Below are 20817 nucleotides of genomic sequence, written 5' to 3' on the forward strand. Positions count from 1 at the left end.
AAATTATTTTTAGGGTGGATGAGTTGTAACATCCCAAAAATGACCCTAGACGGAAATTGATTTATTTTATTTTATTTTATTAGGAAATCAAACAATCAGGACTTTTGTCGAATAATTTGATATGAAAAATTATTCGACTAATTGACTGGGCATTGAACAATATGAAGACTAAATGGAGTTGTAGTATCCCAAAATTAAATTAGAAATAGAATTGGGAAATCTATAATTTTAGTACTCCATATGTTTTCTTCTGTGGATGTTTATATGCATATGATAGTCAACATGTGGAAAATAAAAGTAATATAAGGAAAGAGATTGATTTTTCTGTGAGGAAATAAAAGATAAGGAAAAGGGGGGGAAAAAAAAGTAAAGAATTGTAAGGAAATGGAAATTAATAGATAGTGATAAATAGTAGTAAGGGAACATGTCATGTGGAGAATTAAAAGAAAAGAAAAGAAGATTTTTTAAAAATAGAAAAAGAGAGTTGGAGATAGGAATGAAAATTGGATCCCTCTCACTCTCCTTTCTCTCTTTCCACGTCGTTCTCTCCCTCTCTCTGCAATATCATCGTCGTCCATGTTCTCTCTCTCCGTTCAGCTGCATCCCGCCGCTTGAGCTCTCCGGCGAAGTCACTGGGATACCAGAAGCTCACATAACTCACCCCAAGTCCTAATTTCCCTTAGTTTCTCTCCATTACAGAGATTGAGTTTCAATCCCACTTTAACCCAACATCCAAAATAGTTATAATTGGGGGTTAGATTCTTCCATAAACTCTTTTATCTTGTTTCTAAGTATAGTATTGATGTTGGAGCCGAAAATTAGGGTTCATGGAATTGGGGATTTGTAGTTTTGATGATCTTGTGTAAATTGGCTTTAAAAATATGCAATTGGGACTATGCTATGATATAATATGTATGAAAATGATGAAAAATCTGATGTTGGAAATAGTATGTGACCATAAGCTTTTGATATGAATTTTAAAGACATCTTCTTGATGATTTTGATACTACATAATATTGGTGCTACCTTGTTATGAAGTTTTGTGGTGTTTATTAATATAATTATAAGCTAAAAAGGATTTGGTGAAAGAGGTTCAGATGTTGGTTGATATCAAAAGGATTTTGGTCAAAGTTTTAGATTTAAAATGTCAATAGATTGGGAGTAACTGTAAAGTGTGGTGGTTGTCCACATGTGAAAAACTAAATAAGTTTAGTTTGTAGAGAAAAAAAAATGGAACTTTAGGATTTATGATTTTGGGACAGCCGGTATACTCTCTTTCCTAGAGTTTTTTTTGTTTAGCCTTATCATATCATTCTTCTTTTTCTTGATGTAAAAGTAACTAGATGTGCTTTAACTTGCTATATATGAGTTAATGAATTTGTTTTGGGGAGAATTTGTGTTACGAGCTAATGAAAACTCAAGTTCTAGTTTAATAAGGTAAAAGAGAAATAGAAGTTGGTTTTGATTTGTGATTTGAGTGTTAAATAGATGTGTTTATTTAAAAATGTAGGCAAACCAGATTCAAGTGCATGTAACAAATGAAATGACAAGATCTTGGAGGAGATGAATAATTTAGAAGGAGTTTTATTGGCATGAATCAGGTAGTGTACACGTATTCTATAATTTAATGTCTTTAATTTTGATTAAGTATTACTACGTGTTGTTTATGTGATTGATATGTTTGTGCGATTGAGCTTAAGGATATATTTGAAATATATGATACTTTGGTAAATACCTTGCGATAATGTGGAATAGTTGAATAGTGATCAATGTTTTTGTGGACTGCGTTATTTAAGTGATATGACAGGAATGGTGATATTGAAAGGTAAGATGGTGCATATTGGTGGTTTCGTATATTAAAATTGTGAGTATGCCTATGATATGCAAAGTGATTATCTCAAAAGCTATATATTGTGTTGAATGAATTATAAAGTGAAAAATTGTCTGAATGATATGCTATATTTTTTGCTATAGTTATGGCATGTATGGTTTTATTAACTTGTGGCATATCATTGCTGAAAGTAATCCTTATTTATAAACGAATATATTGGTTGTTTGATTTGATGGAATTATTTAGGGATGGATATGAATCTATTTGAAAATGATACAGGTACTTTATCTCAAACTACATTACGTAGGTTGATAAAATAGAGTGCTAAAGTTGATGTAATAACATGTTATATTTGCTCTATATTGTGAAATTTGTTTACATGATTAGGTTTGTTATGTGAGTTGACAAGATTGTTATTATATGAAATGGCATATTGATTGCTATCAGATTGAGAGGTGTAATATAAATAGATGGTGTACGACTTTTCAGGTAACAAAGTTATTGTTTTGTAATGGTGATATCGATGTAAGGTTTTAGGGACTATATGCTAAAATGTGATTACAAAACGAGTTTAAGCTCACCCCTTTTTCTCCTCTCGCAGAGTATCGTAGTGAGGAATCTCACTAGTTGGGCAGCTGCGTCACTGCGTGTGTCTAGTTACTATCTCTTTTGTCGATAAAGTTACAGTGGCATGCTTAGTTGAGGATTTATAGACGTGTATAGTTGGATAGATTTTTTTGTTATAGCATGTTGCTAATTCTATAACAGAGTGTGTATCTGTATCTGTATCTATCTGTATCTGTGTGATAAAAAAAATATACATACATATATATATATATATACATGCGGAAAGTCAGGTTCTTAATAAGAGGTTGAGCAGTATCAAAATGTGACACCAATTCTTCGGTTTCATAAATTGAATAAGGGGTGTTACAAAGCCACACTTAAACATGGATGGAATGTAATGTCATCGGCAACTCGATCTAAAGTGTGTCCCTAAGCATACGTGTTTCTAAGTTTTTCATGTTAAGTTCACGACATGGATTCAAGCAAACATTTTAAGAACACAAAATTCTCCTACGGGTTATGAAAAACAAAAGCAAAAACTTTAAAACAAAAAGAAAACCCTAAAACAAAAACCTAAACTCACGGTCCACCACTTCATCCCCCCAAACTTATTTACAAGAAAGTATAAAATAAGTTTGTAGAGTCGGTAGGGACGTGAGTAAACTACTGGAAAAAAAACGTACCTTGAAAAATTTCGAGTCAAGGCCTGACGGTGCAAAATCTGAAAAATCGCGATGGAAATTGTGCCCAGATGGCGGTCCGCCGCGGCATGTCCGGCGGTCACCGCGCAGCAACAGATTGTTCCAGCGAGCAGGTGGCGGACCGCCGCAGCGCATGTGGCGGTCGCCACAAAGAGGTCAGACCCTGCGAAAAATTTTCAATGCACAAAAATTAAACTAAAACCAAAAATACTTAAAATTAAAACAAAAATTGTCAAAAACATAAAAATAAAAAAAAAATGTCTTAAAACATCCAAAAATATGGTACAAGTGCTCATTTAAAGTCATTGAGCTTGACTTCTTCAATCTTGAGTAGGAGGAGGGAAACGGGCGTTGAGGTCGTCGAATGCACCAATAAGATAGGGGATGTCGCCACTCATGGTTTGGCGCTCTTGTCGAGCCTCGGCGGCCATCCTTTGGAGCTCTTCAATTTTTTTGACGGCGATGCACGTCTTCCAATCGTTGTTGCTCCCAAAATTGTTGCTCCGCCGTGCGCCAATCGCCTTGAGCCGTCCATCCTTGGTGGTTGTAGGCGTTCTCCCTTTGTTGCTCCGCCCAACGGGTGTCCCAAGTGTTGGACACGTTTTGCATGTAGGAGTAGATATCTCCTAGTTGGGCAGAGGTGTTCGCCTGGAACTCGTCATTGGGATTCGGCCTTCCGCGGCGGCGGTTTGCTCGAGTTTGGCGGCGATGGCCCTCTACTTCCTATTCCTCTTCTTCTTGGCGATGTTGGGGCGGCAGTGGCGGCGGCACTTCATTCTCTTGAGCATGCGAGTGCTCCCCTTCCTCATTGTAGTGATCAATGGCATCATAAGCGGAGTCGTCCTCGGCCTCAAAGATGGGGATACGAGCCGGGATATTCCTCTTCCTAAACTCCCCATTGATGGGGTTGGCCTCAATGGCTCTTCGGTGAGCCAGAGTGTTGAGCTTCCAATTGACTTGGTTCGCCCAAACATCGACCTTAGTCAACTGCAGAATGGGAACGGGGAAGTGATCACCCGCCACTTGTAGGAAAAATCTTTGACCCCAATAGTCGGTCTTCAATAGCCCCACCGAGAAGAGCACCTCATAGGTGATAAAGCGTTCCCCGCCATCTTCCGTCAACCGGGCGTAAGATATGTCCAAGTGCTCGGCTATCGCCGTGATCAAGCCTCCACAACAAATAACGCTTCCATCCTTCTTCGTGATCTGGTCCACATAGATAGTGAAAAGGGTTCCATAATCGAATCCATTCTTGTTGAGAAGACACCATATCACATTCAACTCCATTTGGGAGACACTTCCCCCATCGACCCTAGCAGACATGAGTTGGGTCATCGCGCGGTGGAGGTATCTCAAAACGGGGTTGCGAATCAAAGAAGACTTGGCATAGCCCGCGGCGTACTCGTGCTCATTCGTCATCGCACCCCAAACCTCGTCAAAGTCGTAGTCATTGTCGGCCTCGGGGTTGGGGTCGAAGCAATGGTGAGTGAGTGCCATCGGTTGCCTAGGCGGAAATCGATGCTAAGCGGGATGTTTTGCTGGCGGTCCTTGGTGACCTTCAACGAGCTTAGGAACTCAAGAGTGTACTGCCTGAAAGACGACCACTTCCTCTCGAACATGTATAGAAGGACGTTCCCGTCGCCTACGTCACATAACGCCCAAAAGTCCTCCGCGATCCCCAAAGTTTGGAGAGAGAAATCGTGGGGGTACCTCGAGGGCGTCGTCTCTCGCGCCGACAAATTTTTCCACATAGCCTTCTGCTCGTCCGTGGCAAGGCTAATGTCATAGTTCTTTGCGTTCTCGGGCTTTCCCTTTGATCCCATTGTCTTACAAAAGAAGATTATAATACTTAAAAATTATACCAACCAATGGACAATCAAAGGTTCCCCCAAACTTGCACTCTTATAAGAAATAACAAAGAATCAACATTTAGTTGCAAGTTTGTGGTTCATAGCATCCTAGATGGTAGCATGTAAACATGTAGAGCATAATCATCCGAACTAGGACACAAAAATCCATCCCCCAACGTGAATTCATCCCCCATGCAGAGACGTATCAACAATAAATCAATACATGTCAACAATCTCTTTGAAATTCTCAAGTATTGCAATTCATGGAAGTAATAATAGCCTCACAATGCTATGAACATGATTACAACATATTAACAAGTATAAACAAGAGGGATTCACTATTCACCAAGCTTCAAGTCACCACCAAAACACAAATTGACTATGGAAATTTGAAAATAAGCACACACAATCATCCCCCATCACATAATAAGAGTTTCTACCGATAAAAACCAAAATCCATGAAAGAATTGAAACAAAGCTCAGAAATTGAGTTAGGATTCATACCTTGTGTTGATGAGAATTGTAGAAGAAGAACTCTAAACTTGGAGAGAATTGAGAGAATGAGAGTGTGGGTGTGTGATTTTGGTGATTTATAAAGGTGGGGGTCGTGTGCAAGGAAGGAATTTGAGAAGAAATGGGAAAAGGAATGGAAAACATACCTTAAATAGAGCCTTCTCATTTCTGGACTGCACGCGCCGGTCGCCGCACGGGCCTTCGTAAATGGCGCTTCCTGGCGGGCCGCCGCGGCCCGTACAGCGGTTTCCTCGGCCCGCCCTAAACCTGCCCTAGGCCCGACCTAACCTGCACATGTGAACAAACGTGTGGCGACCGCCACTCGTCAAATTTTTTTTTTAGAAAACAGAAAAACGGAAATAACAAAAAGAACAAAACTAAAGAAACTGGGTTGTCTCCCAACAAGCGCTTTTATTTTTAGTCGTTAGCTCGACTTGAAGTGGCCCACTAATTTGGCTTATCAGCGACCCGAGTGTTGAAAATTGGCATAGGGAGAAACTTGGTCCCTAGCTTCTTCCACCATTTGTATTTTCCCTTATTTGTCTTGATAACATATATCTCGGGGTCCTCCTTGGGTGCTTTCTTCCTCTTTTGCTTCTTCTTCTGCGGAATAGAGGTAGAGGGGTTTGTATCGTTCTTTTTGGGAAAACGTCTTACCTCGTTGACAAAGTAGATAGTGGAGGTAGAAGAATCCTCCACTTCCAATGGGTCTTGGGGTTTTGTCAAATCCGTGACCATAATTGCCCTGCAATGTCGTTCCATCTTCACCCGCTTTGCCTCCTCCAACTTGAGCATCTCGCTCTCGATCTTATAGGTGGAGTGGCTATAGTTATCGCTAATTGTGATCTCGCCACAACCTACATCAATCAAAGCTTTGCAAGTGACAAGAAAATCTCTCCCTAAGATTAGAGAGACGTTCTTGTCTACTTTCATGTCAAGCACAATAAACTCGGCGGGGAAAATAAAATCATCGACTTTAACTAAGACATCCTCAATCATACCTACAGTTTTGATGGACGAGTTATCGGCCAACCTTTGTACACGTCTGAAGTTTTGAGCGGCCCAATGTTGAGCTTTTTGTAATACTTCAGTGGCTTGAGATTGATGGAAGATCCTAAATCGCATAGGGCCTTATCAACCTTTCACTCTCCAATCCGGCATCTGATAATAAATTGGCCCGGATCTCTCTGTTTCACTGCCCTTTCCTTTTGGATGATCTCACTGCAATGATGCGGTAGCTTAAGGTCGTCTTTTGTTAGCTTTTTCTTCCTCATCACCGCCTCCCTTAGTAGCTTTGCATACTTAGGTATCTCCTGCAATGATTCAACTAGAGAAATGTTAGTATGAAATTTACAAAACATGTTCAAAAAATGTTTGAATTGCTCTTCGAGCTTAAACTTCCTCTTTGGTTGGAAAGGTAGCACAATCCCATTGTGCCGCACGAGTCCCTGTTGAGTAGGTGGTTCTGCCGTCTCAGTGGCAGCCCACCGCGGGGTGTGCGGCGGTCCACCGGCAGTCTGGCAGACTCCATTCGGTGCTTCAGTGGCGGCCCGCTGCGGTGGTGGCGGCGAGCCGCCAGCGGCTGGGCAGTCCCCAGATTTCTGCTTTGCCACCCACTTCCTGTTGATGTCATCCACTCATGCGGCTGCCTTTGCCCTGTCCTCATCTAACTTCTTTTGGATTTGCTCCATTTGAGTGTTGATGTTTGCTATGGCAGTTGAGATCGTGTCCATTCCTTGCTCGAGGTTGTTTATCCTAGCTTCAACCACTCCGATCTTGGTATCATTAATTTTTCTATCTTGTGTAATTACTTCCAAGATCCTTGTGATTCATTGGTCATACTTCTCCTCCTTTTTGGTTGTTTCAACTACTCCTCATTTGCCAACACTAAATCCTGCAGGAGGTTGCAAGAAATTATTGTTAAAATATGAGAGATTAGGATGAGGTCGGTTTCCATTATAATTATTGAAATTACCGCCCCCTGATTAGGGCGATAATTATTGTTGTAGTTTCTGTTGGAACCGCCTCCTTGCATGTAGTTGATTTCCTCCACTATCAGGGCAGGAGTTTCGGGTTTAGAGACCGCTATGATGGAGGTTGGTGGAATCAGATCCTCCTTCCTCGATGTGTCCATTTGGTCCACCCTAACTCTGAGTTCGGTCAATTCCTTCGCAAAAGAACTTTCATCGGCCTCTTCAATTGCAGCTATCCTCTCCATGCTGTGCCTTTCTTTCGACCACTCCCTGCTATTGGTGGCGAATTCCTCGATCACTGCCATGGAATCTTCACCCGACCTTCTCAAAAAGCCTCTGTTTGCCCCTGAATCCAACATAGCACAAATTTTTTCATTAAATTCATTGTAGAGGATTCCTACCTGATGATCCACAGTGAAACCGTGGTTAGGGCACTTTCGAAGGAGAGCTTTGAAACGAGCAAACGCCTCATAGAGGGGCTCGTCATGGCCTTGGATGAACTGAAAGATTTTGCTTTTCAGCTTCAATATTGTGCCTGGTGGATAGTACTTGTCGAGGAAGGCAGCTACGATGTCCTTCCATGTGGAAACCTTCTCTATGGGCATACACTCAAACCACTCTTTAGCAGAATCAGTTAATGAAAATGGAAAGAGTCTTACCCTTATGGCGTCGTCGTCGACACCATTTAACTTGAGCGTGTTTGTGATTTCCACAAATTTGGAGAGATGGCGGTTGGCGTCCTCGATGGCCCTACCTGCAAAAGGAGTTTGCTCGACCCTTTGTATAAGGGTCATGCGTAACTCGAAGTTATTAGCATCAATACGAGGGCCTTCGGGAAAAGTAACAGTATTCGCATGATTGAACATGTTCATCACGGGTAGTATTTCCTTGTTCTTTTTCTCCAGCGCCTCTCGGGCTGCCCTTTCCGCATCTCTCTCGTCCATCAACATCTTGACCATCTCCTGCAATTTTTCGAGTTCCGTTTTGTCACCCATCGATCCTGATCCTTTTTCACTCCTTATTTTCCTACGAGTTCTTTCAAGTTCTAAATCGAGCGGTTCAGGTTGTCCTTCCCAGAGCGCGTTCGCATACAAAACCTGCAAGAATCAAAAACAAAAACAAATTAAAAACTAAAAATAAAAACTGAAAGCAATTAAATTCCAAAGTAGTAAACACAAAGAGGTGGGAATTCTAAAGGTCAGTACCGTATATCAAACACGGGGAAGGCAAACACAAAGTGTCTATCCTCTACTAGAACTCAATTACTATGTGGAAGAACAAGAGAATTTGGGAACTTTTGAAAACTGAAAATAACTAAAAGCAATTAACAACTAAATGAAAGCAAAACACAGAGACAATCGATACAGATAAGGGAATCCCAGGGATGTGCGTTCATAGTTATGGTTATACAAATTCAAAACTACAATACCCTAGCACAGTTATTACTTTGATAGGACGAGTCACCTAGCTTATGCTCATGCGATGCAAACGTTGATTACAAAATTAGGGTTGTCAATCCTAACACGTAACTCCATAAAGCTCCTAAGACTTTTGAAAAGTCCTCACTCTCAATTAACAGTGCCGTTTTAAGGGGAGCTAACTGTAGCGTCTACTAAGTGAATCTAACTCGCTAGAACTCTCTCACAATTATGAACTAAGCTATATTAAATCATACAAGATTGTGTCACTCAATCATGCAGCATCAAAACTACTTAGGGAAGAAACAAAGTAAAAACAAAACGGATATTAAGTAGAAATTGGAATTGTATAACCAAAGTTGTTACTAACACATCACTAGAATCCTATGAGTTTAGTTACACATAATGAAATAAGCTAAACACATAGATTGAAGGGAAGACAATTGGAACATAAAACTAAAGCAAATAAAACCCGTAGGTTGAATCCTTGCACAAGTGAAGTACTCTAGCTTTTGATCTCTATGAATTATTTTGCAAGTAGAAGCTCTTTCTTTTGATGAAGCTTGAGGTCTTATTTATAGGGGAAAGTCATTCCTTTTTGTAGAAGGAAAAGATCATAAAAATACGGTAAATCTTGGAGCAAATCTAGGGCATCTCGGATTCGCCACCTTTCTCCGGCGGGCCTCCGCACCTTGGCCGACGGTCGCCGCGTTAGAGTCCAGAGAGTCTGTTTCTCCGGCAGTGGACCGCCGCGCCAAACTCCCACCTCTCTGTAAAATTTCAACAGCCTTCTACTCTCTCCGATCAGCCACCGCAAATATTTCGGCCACACCACCGTGAATCATGTAACACACACCACCAATCCAAGCTCTCAATTCCTCCTATTTCCTCTTAATTTTGGAGCTCAAGTTGAAAATCCACCTTCACTTAGCTTTGCAAATTAGTTGAAATTAGAGGTTAGACTCCTCCATAAACTCCTTAATCTTGTTTCTAAGCATAGTAATGATGTTAATTTGATTTGCTTCTTGTTGTGGGAGTCGAAATTAGGGTTCTTGAGTTTGGGGGTTTTGGTGTTGTGATGCTTTTGTGTAAATTGGCTATGGAATTATGCAATTGGAAGTATGCTATGATATTTAAGCATGAAAGTGATAGAAAAAGCTAAGTTTGGGGATGATTTGTGACCATATGCTCTTGCCATGGGTTTCAAAGCTACCTTATTGATGGTTTGATATTATATAATGTTGGGGCTGATCTTGTTGTAGAGTTTGATGTTGGTTATTGATGCTTAAACAAGCTGGAAATTATCAAAAAGGATTTGGTGAAAGGGGTTTAGATATTGGTTGTTATCAAAAGGTTTAGAATTGAAGTTTTAGCTTCAAGATGTCAAAGTTTTGAGTTTAATCTTAAATTAAAGTTGCTGTCCCATATTTTTAAAATTAATTAAGTTTGTTTTATGGAGAAAAATGGAATTGTGAGGCTTATATTTTTGGGACAGCCGGTTATAGCTTTCATTTTCCGAAGCTATTGAATAGTATTATCGAATTTCTTAGCTTCTTTTTGGTGTACATGAAGTTAGAAATGTTTTAACTTGTATATATGTTTTATTTGGCTTAGTTGTGATGAAGGAAAGAATATGCAAACTGAAATAGATAGATGTGATGATTCGCTTTTTCTTGTGTTTATTTATAAATTGTATATGTGATTGTTTGAAAAATTAGGTGAACCGAGTGCAAGCACAAGCGATAGGGGAAAGGGGTACATCCATGGTTGACTAAGAAAGTAATAGCGTTTTTGTGACGCGTACAGGTAGTGTACGCGTGTTCTAGAGTTTAATCCCTTAAACTTCGAGACATATTGCTACGTTTTATATGTTTTATTTGCTTGCGCAATAGAGATTAAATATGATTGTGTGAATGGTATAACTTAATGACATAAACGAGATATGGAAAGGTAAGATGTGGGAATTACGTTTTGAAATTGTGAATTGGTGTGATATATGATATGCAAAGTGAATTAAATAGTTATATGTGTTGAATAATGTGAAAGTTGATATGAAATAGTTGTGTTATGCCCCGTTGCTTGAGCGAATCACAGGGTATAGTTGGCATGCCATAGGACAGCAGTACTGCACACATGTTTGATCATTCGTCTTCCGGATAACCGAAGCGATGATCCATATGATATGTTGATAGTTGATATGATCCCTATACGGGTAATATATGACAGATGCCTTATGACAGGCTATACGAAAGATATACAACATCTGATAGTATCTCACCCAGATGTATACATGACAGAGGCCCTCATCGGGCTACTTATAGTGTCCGTGTACCCGTGTCCATCGCTAAGCATAATTTGGGGTTGAATGTGATATGAATGCGATATCTGATTGAGAATTGATGTTTCGTGCCTTGGATATCTAAATAGTTTTCCTAAAGCATATTGTTGATTAATGAAAGGAATTGATAGTTGTATGATATATGTTACTTTGTGCCATATGCTTTTGATTAACAGATGGTAAATGGTTGCTATTAAAAGTATCATGTGACTAATATATTGTGTTGTTGCGTAATTGATCTAAATAGTTTAGGAGATATTATATAAAGTGTTGGGAAACGATATTAGTTTATGAACTGAAAAATGAATAGGTACTGAGTAGCATTCCAAGTTATAATTTGATTTCTGTAAGTAATATCGATTGAAGTCTTTCGAGATTGATTTATGGAATGCGTTTACACTACGAGCTTGTTGAAGCTCACCCCCCTTCCTTCTCCCTTCTACAGAGTATAGAAGCGAGTGATCTCGCTAGTGGGCAGCTGCACGTGTCAAGTCACTACCCTCCTTTTTGCTGATAAAGTGGGAGTTTTCACGTGGCATGCTTAGGGTAGCTTTTGATTGTAAATAGTTAGTTGTATGTAAGGTTGTGTATACTTATTAAACAAGTTAACATTATTTTGTTATGCATAGTAGTAAATGGTTGTGTTAACAGGTTTGATTACTCATATAATAGTATTATGTGTTGAGTGTTTGCAAAAGAAAAAAAAAAGTTATGCAGGTTAAATAGAAAGGTTTTGTTTATCGATCTGACCGAAATGTGACGTCACTTATTCGGTTAAAACTAACCGAGCAAGGGGTGTTACAGTTTTGGTATCAGAGCTTAGGTCCAGGCGATTCTAGGCTTTGATCGTTTCTTTAATAGGTATAGAAGCATGCCACATAGGATCTGATATGTTCGTGACTTGACACAGTTGTCATTTTAATCGAGTTCGAGAGACTTATGACGGAGCCTCCAGTCATATATAGGTTTCTAAGTTGGAGAATGTTCCTTTAACCTCCATTGATGCTCCATTTATGAGGCAAGATGAGATTTTACATACCTTGACAACTCTTGTGCCCATATTGCTGTAAATTATCTAGGACTGAACCAAATGTGATATATATGTCGAAACATACCACGCTGTAATATGAGATATATCTATACTAATTTATGCAGTTGTCACGATAATTAGACTAGTATATATTAGACGTCGTTTTATCATGTGGATGTCCACCTTGTCCTTTTAATTTTTCATCTTGTTAACATTATTTGCATGTATCATATAAGTTGAGTTTGTCATATATGAAAATTAATTTGCCAGAACATGGTTTTAAATAGAGTACAAAGAATTGATCGAAGTTAAATGAAAATTGAAAGATATGTGTGACAGTGAAAACATATATGTTTTGTTTTTGTGCTTATGTGCAGGTAAATGTAACTAAGATATGAGACGTAGTCTCAATGTGACTGAGAAGGTAGTCGTGTGGAACTGGCCACTCCACATAGCTCAAATCTCAGTAGCGTCACTTTCTGGAAAAAATAAATAAATAAATAAATAAAGAGTTATGACTTTGGTTAATTTCATTTAATTAGTCATTCTACAATGGTGCAGTCTAAGTTCTTGAATTATGTTTATGATATTATATATATGAGATTGTGTGATAATTGGTGAGTTAATATGCAAACGTGAAGATTTTATTTTGTCGATTGGAATGTGTTGGAAATGAGTGTTGATATGAAATACATGATGAGATGGGAGAAAAGATATGTGACGTACAGTGTGATTGGATGGAAGTGATGTGTGATATATGGTATGATGGGATGAAGTATATGTGATGTGCTGTGTGATGGGAGGAAATACTAAGATATGATATGATATGAGGACCTGATCAATCATCTTTTGGGTGCATTTTGTTTAACATGTATACCCATATTTATAGTTAAGCACACTTGGGGTAAGTGAGTGCATATATGTGATAATTTCTATTATACTATACTTTGGCAAGATGTATATGATAATATGTGCATTAACATATGTGGTAATATATTGTGTTGATATGTGAGGAGATCAGATGATCGGTACATGTGTTGGTATGTAATAATATCTTTGAATTATATACGGGTTGGTGCATGGATAAAAACTATGAATACACTAATGTGTGTAAATATGATGATAATGAATGTTAGAACTATAACTGTGAAGATTAAATATTGTAAGTTTTACGGAAATATATTGAAGTAAAAGTGATATACTACTTTTGCTTTAATAATGTTACCTTATATGTTGTGGATCTGAATTGTTTATAGTTATTCATATATTTGATGTATAACGTACATAGGTGGTATTACTTGATAGAAATATTAAGGATTTCTATAGAAAAATCATTTATTGCATAAAACGCTTGATTATAATCATTTTAAGTTTCTAGGTATGGAATAGAATATGCCAAATATTGTATAGAGTTATAATTACTCTACTTCAGCATAGTGTCATTTAATTAGAATGATGATGCCATGTAAGTTTTTAAAAAAAAAAAAAAAAAAAAAAATTTGCTAATTTCACCTGAATTAGAATAAGAGTATACTATATTTAGTAATACATCACACAGTGGTTTAGGTTGTGTATAAATACAAGTAGGCAAGGTGGTTGCTTATGCTTCCCAAGAGTTGAAAACTTACGAAAGAAATTATCCTACACATGATCTCTAGTAGGTAGTTAGTGTGTTGATTTAAAGGAAAGGCAGACTGGTGGTAGGTGATGATGCAACTCTAAGGTTGAAAATCATTCAACTATTCCACGACTCGAGTTCAGGAGGCCATTCTGGAGTCCTAGCCACTTATAAACGCCTCTCTTCTCTGTTTTATTGGGTCAACATGGAGAAACAAATCAGAGAGTTCATCCGAGCTTGTGACACTTGTCAAAGATTCAAATATGACAATAGTGCATCCCTAGTCTTCTTCAACCTCTTCTTATACCAGAGGCAGCTTGGTCTCAAGTCAGTCTAGACTTCATTGAAGGATTACCACTATCTCAGGGTAAATCTACTATCTTGGTTGTTGTGGATCGTCTCACCAAGTATGCCCACTTCATGAGTCTAACTCACCCTTATACAGCTTTATCTGTGGCTCAAGCCTTCTTGGATCATGTGTTTAAACTACATGGGTTGCCTACAATACTATTCAGTGACAGAGATAAGGTCTTCTTAAGCAAATTCTGGAGTGATTTTTTTAAACTACAACGTGTGGAGCTTCATTTGTCTACAACTTACCATCCTCAATCGGATGGACAAACTAAAGCAGTAAACTGCTGCTTAAAACATATCTTCGATGTACGTGTGGTGATCAGCCTTCAGCTTGGAGTAAATGGCTAAGCTTGGCCGAATTCTGGTATAATACTTCATTTCATTCGGCCATAGAGACTACACCGTTCGAGGCTTTATATGGCTATCCTTAATGATCCATATCCCCTATTTTCGCGGTGATTCTACAGTACATGATGTTAATGAAAGCTTATTGACCAGAGAAGCTATATTAGAGGTTCTTAAACACCACCTCAACAGAGCCCAACAGAGGATGACGCAGCATCACAATAAACACCGATCGGACCGACACTTTCAACTAGGTGATTGGGTCTATTTGAAACTTCAACCTTACCGCCAAAACACACTCCGTGATAGACAATTCCAGAAACTCAGCCCGCGCTACTTCGGGCCATTTAAGGTGATCGATAAATTCGGTGAAGTCGCCTACAAGTTACAACTCCCTACTGATAGAAAAATCCACCCGGTCTTTCATGTCTCTCAACTTAAGAAAAAGATGGGCCCAATTACTCAACCTCATGGCTCTTTACCAACTATGGGCAACTCTACATTCATGGAACCAGTTAAATACTTGGATCGTCGTTTAGTGAAGAGAGGAAACATACCGGCAACACAAGTGCTCGTGCATTGGGAAAACTCATTTCCGGAGGACGCTACATGGGAATATCTTTTTGACATGCAGGAGAAGTTCCCTCACTTTCAACCTTGAGGTCAAGGTTTAAGCGATGGGGGGAGATCTGATATGAGAAAGGGATCGAGCTAAAGATAGAACGAGAATAAAGGTCACTCGAGCCATGCAACACGTGGAAGAGGCGAGATAGAGCAAATGGAACGCGTGTGACGTGGACAAAAGCAGTTAGCTGAGTCAGTTAGTTAGTAAGGATGGTTATTCTATTGCTGACATGGACATGAGCGGCTATATATAGCCGGTCATGAATGTAAACTTTTTTCCTTATGAATGAACTGATGCGAAATTCTCCTTCTTCTTCTTCTTCTCTATCCTCTCCTTCTAATAGCTCTGTCAGAATAGATGCAATCGCGGTCGACGTTCCGATCACCGAAAGACCATATTCTGTACCATACTAGCAATGCAGTCTATTTTAGTGTTAATAAATGGCGCATCAATACAACGGCAGCACGGTGATGGAAGGGTAGACCCGAGGGTGGTGTTGTCCGGAAAATCTGAGAGAGTGAGAGATAGCCTGGGCCTGGGGGACGGTGTGTGGTGGAGAGAAAGGCGTAAAGGTTCTAATATTTGTGTGATCCTGTTTTGTAACCTAGACCGGTCCGATTGGGCTAGGATTTGGCATTTCGGGCTTCTTCTTTGTTTGGGCTTATTGAATTCCGTTTGGGCTATGCTAGAGCCCAAGTTCAAGTATAATTGGTCAGACTTGATTTTAAACGCTAGTGGACTAGAATAAATTATTTGGGCTGGTATTAAATTGGACTCGAATATAATGACATCTCCTGTTAGAATGATGATCGGATTTGAACAGAAGGATTCTCAAAGAAAATGCACAGAAATCTTTGATTGAATCTTGACAAATTGAGGGAATACAAATTGGGGAAAAACAGAGAGTCGTATATGCTAATTACACTCTCAACAAAAGTAGTCAAATATAAACCCTCTTTCATCTATTAAGATCTACGGCTAGGACTTAATCTCAGCAACTAAAACAATCTGATGGCTGCTGAACCTTGATGACTTTGACTCTATTATCTTCATGCTATTTAACTTGTGATTGAGCTATCACACTTCTACAAAATCCACCTTGATTGATCAATCACCGGCTTCTTCCTTCATTCTCTTCAACTTTACAAGATCCAAACACAATTGAAACTTTTCTTTCGGCAAAGGTTTTGTCAACATGTCTGCCGGATTTTCAGAGGTATCCACCTTGAAAACCTTCACTGCCCCTTTCTCAATTTCTTCTCTAATAAAATGTAAACGCACGTCAATGTGCTTACTCTTCTCGTGGTAAGTCTGATGCCTTGCCAAACATAAAGTGCTGCTGTTATCACAGCCAATCGCCACTGCCTCCTGCACTTCTCCAAAATCAGCCAACAACCCTTACAGCCAAAAACTTTCTTTAACAGCAGATGTAAGTGCCATAAACTCAGCTTCGGTTGTAGATAGTGCTACTACACTCTGCAAACTTGACTTCCAACTGACTGTCGAGCCATACATGGTGAATATGTATCCGGACTGTGATCTTCTACTGTCCAGATTCCCTGCAAAGTCTGAGTCGCAATACCCCCTCAGTATATCTCCTTCATGCTCTCTTCCTCCATCAAATAGTATCCCAATACTTCCTGCTCCCTTGAGGTATCTCAGAACCCATTTTAATGCAGCCCAGTGTTCTTTTCCATGGCAGGACATGTAGCGGCTGGTCACACTGATTGCCTGAGCTATGTCTGCCCTTGTACTTATCATAGCATACATAATGCTTCCTACGATGTTAGCATATGGTATTTTCTGCATTTCCCTTTCTTCTTTTTCATCCTTTGGTTTCTGACTTGCTGTGAGCTTAAAATGTTGGCCTAATGGAGTTGAGACTGGTTTGATATTCTCCACCTTAAATCTTGTAATGAGCCTAGAAATATAATCAGACTGAGTCAGCCAAATCCTTCCTCTTGCTCTATCTCTGATTATACTCATTCCCAAGATTCTTCTGGCAGCCCCTAGATCTTTCATATCAAAAGCTCTGCTCAAGTCATCTTTTACTTCTTGAACTGTCTGTTTGTTGACCCCAGCTACCAACATGTCGTCAACGTACAATAACAGATATGCTACAGGTTTCCCATTCACTTTCTTGACATACACACATGAGTCATACCTTGAACTAATGAAGCCAACTTTCTGCATATGGTCGTCAAATGTCTTGTGCCATTGCCTACTTGCTTGCTTCAACCCATAAATGCTTCTCTTTAGTAGACAAACTTTATTTTCATTCCCTGGACTGATGAAGCCTTCTGGCTGACTCATGTATATAGTTTCCTCAAGTCCACCATGGAGAAAGGCAGTCTTCACATCCAACTGTTCTAGCTCCCAGTTTCTCTTGGCCACCATGGCTAGTAGCATTCTAATGGTAGTATGCTTAACAACGGGAGAGAAAACTTCATTATAATCAATCCCTTGCTCTTGTGTAAACCCCCTCGCCACAAGCCTGGCCTTAAACCTGATTCTATCAATCTCAGCTGCATCAATTTTCTTCTTGAATATCCATTTACAACTCACTATCTTCCTCCCATCTGGTCTATCAACAAGGATCCAAGTCCCATTTTTAAGTAGGGACTCTATTTCCTCAATCATGGCTTGCATCCATTTCTGACATTCCTTGCTTTGTAATGCCTCTCTGTAATTCGATGGTTCTCCATACTCTATTCCTTCAGCAACACATAATGCAAAGAAAAGCATCTCTGAATCAGCAAATCTGGCTGGTGGCTTACTGACTCTTTTTGTTCTATCTCTTGTTAATAGATAATCAGACAAATCAGTTGGTTGTTCTTGAGCTTGCTTTTGAGGTTGCTGATCAGATATACTTTGTTCATTTCTTGGAAGTTATTCTGACTCCACCTCAGATCCACTATCCCCAGAAGCTTGATCCTCAAAAACAACTCCATCTTGCTTCTTGAAAGGCATTTCATTTTCTGTGAATATTACATCTCTGTTGATTATAACTTTGTGGTTTCCTGGTTCAATGCACCATAACCTATACCCCTTCACCCCAGATTGATAACCTAACATCACACATCTCATAGCCCTTGCTTCCAATTTTCCCTGCTTGAAGTGAGCATAGGCCTTGCAGCCAAAAACCTTGAGATGATCATAATTTCCAGGCTTCCCATACCACCTGAGATCTGGAGTATCTCCACCAATACTAGAAGAAGGGCACTTATTAATCAATTTCACAGCTGTGGATGCAGCCTCGGCCCAGAACTTCTTATCCAATCCAGAAGATGAGAGCAAACACCTTACCCTCTCCATTATGGTTCTACTGGCCCTCTCAGCGACCCCATTCTGTTGTGGATTCATGGGTACTGTTCGATGCCTTTTAATTCCCCTTTCTTTACAGAAACTATCAAACTCCTTTGAAAGATACTCCATGCCGTTATTTGTTCTCAAACACTTTAGAACATGGTCCTTTTCTTTCTCAACCTCCAAGCACCATTCTGTAAATTTCTTAAATGCTTCGGACTTATCTTTCAAAATGTATATCCACATCTTCCTCGAATAGTCATCAATTATGCTCATATAGTATTCCCCCCCCCCCCCAACAGAAGTCACCGGAGATGGACCCCAAAGATCACTATGTGCATAATCTAGAGGTGAAGATGAAGTATGTTTACCTTTGGGGTACGGGAGTTTCTTTGATTTCCCCAGAATGCAGTCTTCACAAGGAGAATGATCTTCTTGTATACTGCCTTTCACTACTCCCTTTTTGATTAATTCTCTGACTGTGCCTTCAGCTGGGTGAGCTAATCTGAGATGCCACATTCTGATGCTATCCCCATTTGTGCTATTAACTTCACCATTTTTGGGAATCTTGACTTCAGCCAGCAGGTAGTATAGGCTATTTCTTCTCTCAGCCTTCATCAACAATTTCTGATTTCTTGTAACAGTCATGATTCCATTTGAGGAGCTGAAAGTGCACCCCTTATTCTCTAGCATCCCCAGTGAGATCAGGTTTCTTTTGACTTCAGGTATATACCTGACTTCACTTAAAACTTTGACAGATCCATCCTCCATACGAAATCTGATTGATTCTATCCCTTTAACGTAGCACACTTGATTGTTACCAAGAGTCACAGTCCCACTGCTTTCTTCAATATCCTCAAACCAATGCAGATTAGGACTCATGTGGAAACTGCAACCTGAATCCATAATCCAAGCCCCACCAAGCCCATTTTCCATGACATTCATCACCTCTGCAGTCTCAACCGAATCAACACATTCAGTGGAGTTAGATCCACCATTTCCTCCACCTTGAGCCTGCTTTTTCTTCCAAGCATAGCAGTCTTTCTTGAGGTGTCCTGGCTTTTTACACCAGTGACATGATCGGGTTTCCTTTTGATCTGAGACAGAGCCTGAGCCTTTCATTGCATCAGGTTCCTTTTTCTGGAACTTCTTGGATTTAAACTTCTTTACACTTAGGCTTTCAGCCACAATTTCCTGACCCTTGTAGCCCCCTTTCTGTAATTCCTTTGACCTTAGAGTTGATTGGATCTCAGATAAGGTGATAGTCTTTTCTCGGCCATACAAGATTGCATCTCGCATCTGATCATACGACTTTGGGAGAGCATTTAGCAGCAAGATTGCCTTATCTTCATCACTTATGGAGACATCAATATTCTCTAAGTCATCCACAGCCTTATTAAAATCTTCTAATTGCTCCAATACATTTCTATCCTCCAAGAAACGATAAGAATACAAGCGTTGTTTCATATATAACCTATTAACCAAAGATTTGGTCATGTACAAACCTTCTAGCTTGGTGAAGATGCCCCGCGTTGTAGTCTCCTTCGCTACTTCCCGAAGGACCTTATCTCCCAAACATAGCACGATTGCGCTGTGCGCCTTCGCTTCAATTTCAGCTTTCTTTGCAACTACTTTCTCATCCAGAGCCTCCTTCGCTTTCTCATCATCTGAATCGGCATCTAGAGCTGTTGACAAGCCTTGATGAATCAGCATAGCCCGCATCTTCATCCGCCACAAGCTGAAATCATTCTTCCCCGTAAACTTCTCCGCTTCGAATCTTGAAGCCATCCTCAACCTTGCGAGTTCGTTCCCACAGACGGCGCCAATTTGTTAGAATGATGATCGGATTTGAACAGAAGGATTCTAAAAGAAAATGCACAGAAATCTTTGATTGAATCTTGACAAATTGAGGGAATACAAATTGGGGAAAAACAGAGAGTCGTATATGCTAATTACACTCTAAACAAAAGTAGTCAAATATAAACCCTCTCTCATCTATTAAGATCTACGGCTAGGACTTAATCTCAGCAACTAAAACAATCTGACGGCTGCTGAACCTTGATGACTTTGACTCTATTATCTTCATGCTATTTAACTTGTGATTGAGCTATCACACTTCTACATCTCCGTAGTTAAATCTCTGGATTTAATTAAATAATTAGTTCCCATATCTCTAGTTTACACATGTATTTTTTGTTCTTTACTAATTTTCATGATTATTTTTACAAAAATCACGAAGTACTGATCTTTAAAGATCACAAATTTATTGAGTGGAGTAATGATTTTCACTCACACTCCTATAAGTATGTACCATAAATATATGAATCTTTCAATTCAAAATTATATGG

The 20817-nt window shown here is 39.4% G+C and overlaps 1 protein-coding gene and 2 long non-coding RNA genes across 3 annotated transcripts; all 3 read left to right on the forward strand.

The window, feature by feature from the left end:
* Nucleotides 1–431: 431 nt before the first annotated feature.
* LOC125193307 (uncharacterized) lies at nt 432–2699 on the forward strand. Its single transcript, XR_007171560.2, has 3 exons — nt 432–753; nt 1511–1601; nt 2433–2699. It is a non-coding gene; the product is annotated as an uncharacterized LOC125193307 (long non-coding RNA).
* Nucleotides 2700–9608: 6909 nt separating this feature from the next.
* LOC148928690 (uncharacterized) lies at nt 9609–11818 on the forward strand. Its single transcript, XR_016137669.1, has 3 exons — nt 9609–9809; nt 10572–10659; nt 11637–11818. It is a non-coding gene; the product is annotated as an uncharacterized LOC148928690 (long non-coding RNA).
* A 2805-nt stretch (nt 11819–14623) lies between these two features.
* Nucleotides 14624–15199, forward strand: LOC148928691 (uncharacterized). Its single transcript, XM_089056752.1, has one exon. It carries the CDS (start codon nt 14624–14626, stop codon nt 15197–15199), a length of 576 nt encoding a protein of 191 aa, XP_088912878.1.
* Nucleotides 15200–20817: the final 5618 nt, after the last annotated feature.

The sequence above is a fragment of the Salvia hispanica genome, chromosome 4, assembly GCF_029641045.1.
Source record: "Salvia hispanica isolate PSC_SH4W2 chromosome 4, Shi_PSC_v1, whole genome shotgun sequence".
In the NCBI taxonomy this organism is placed as follows: Eukaryota; Viridiplantae; Streptophyta; class Magnoliopsida; order Lamiales; family Lamiaceae; genus Salvia; species Salvia hispanica.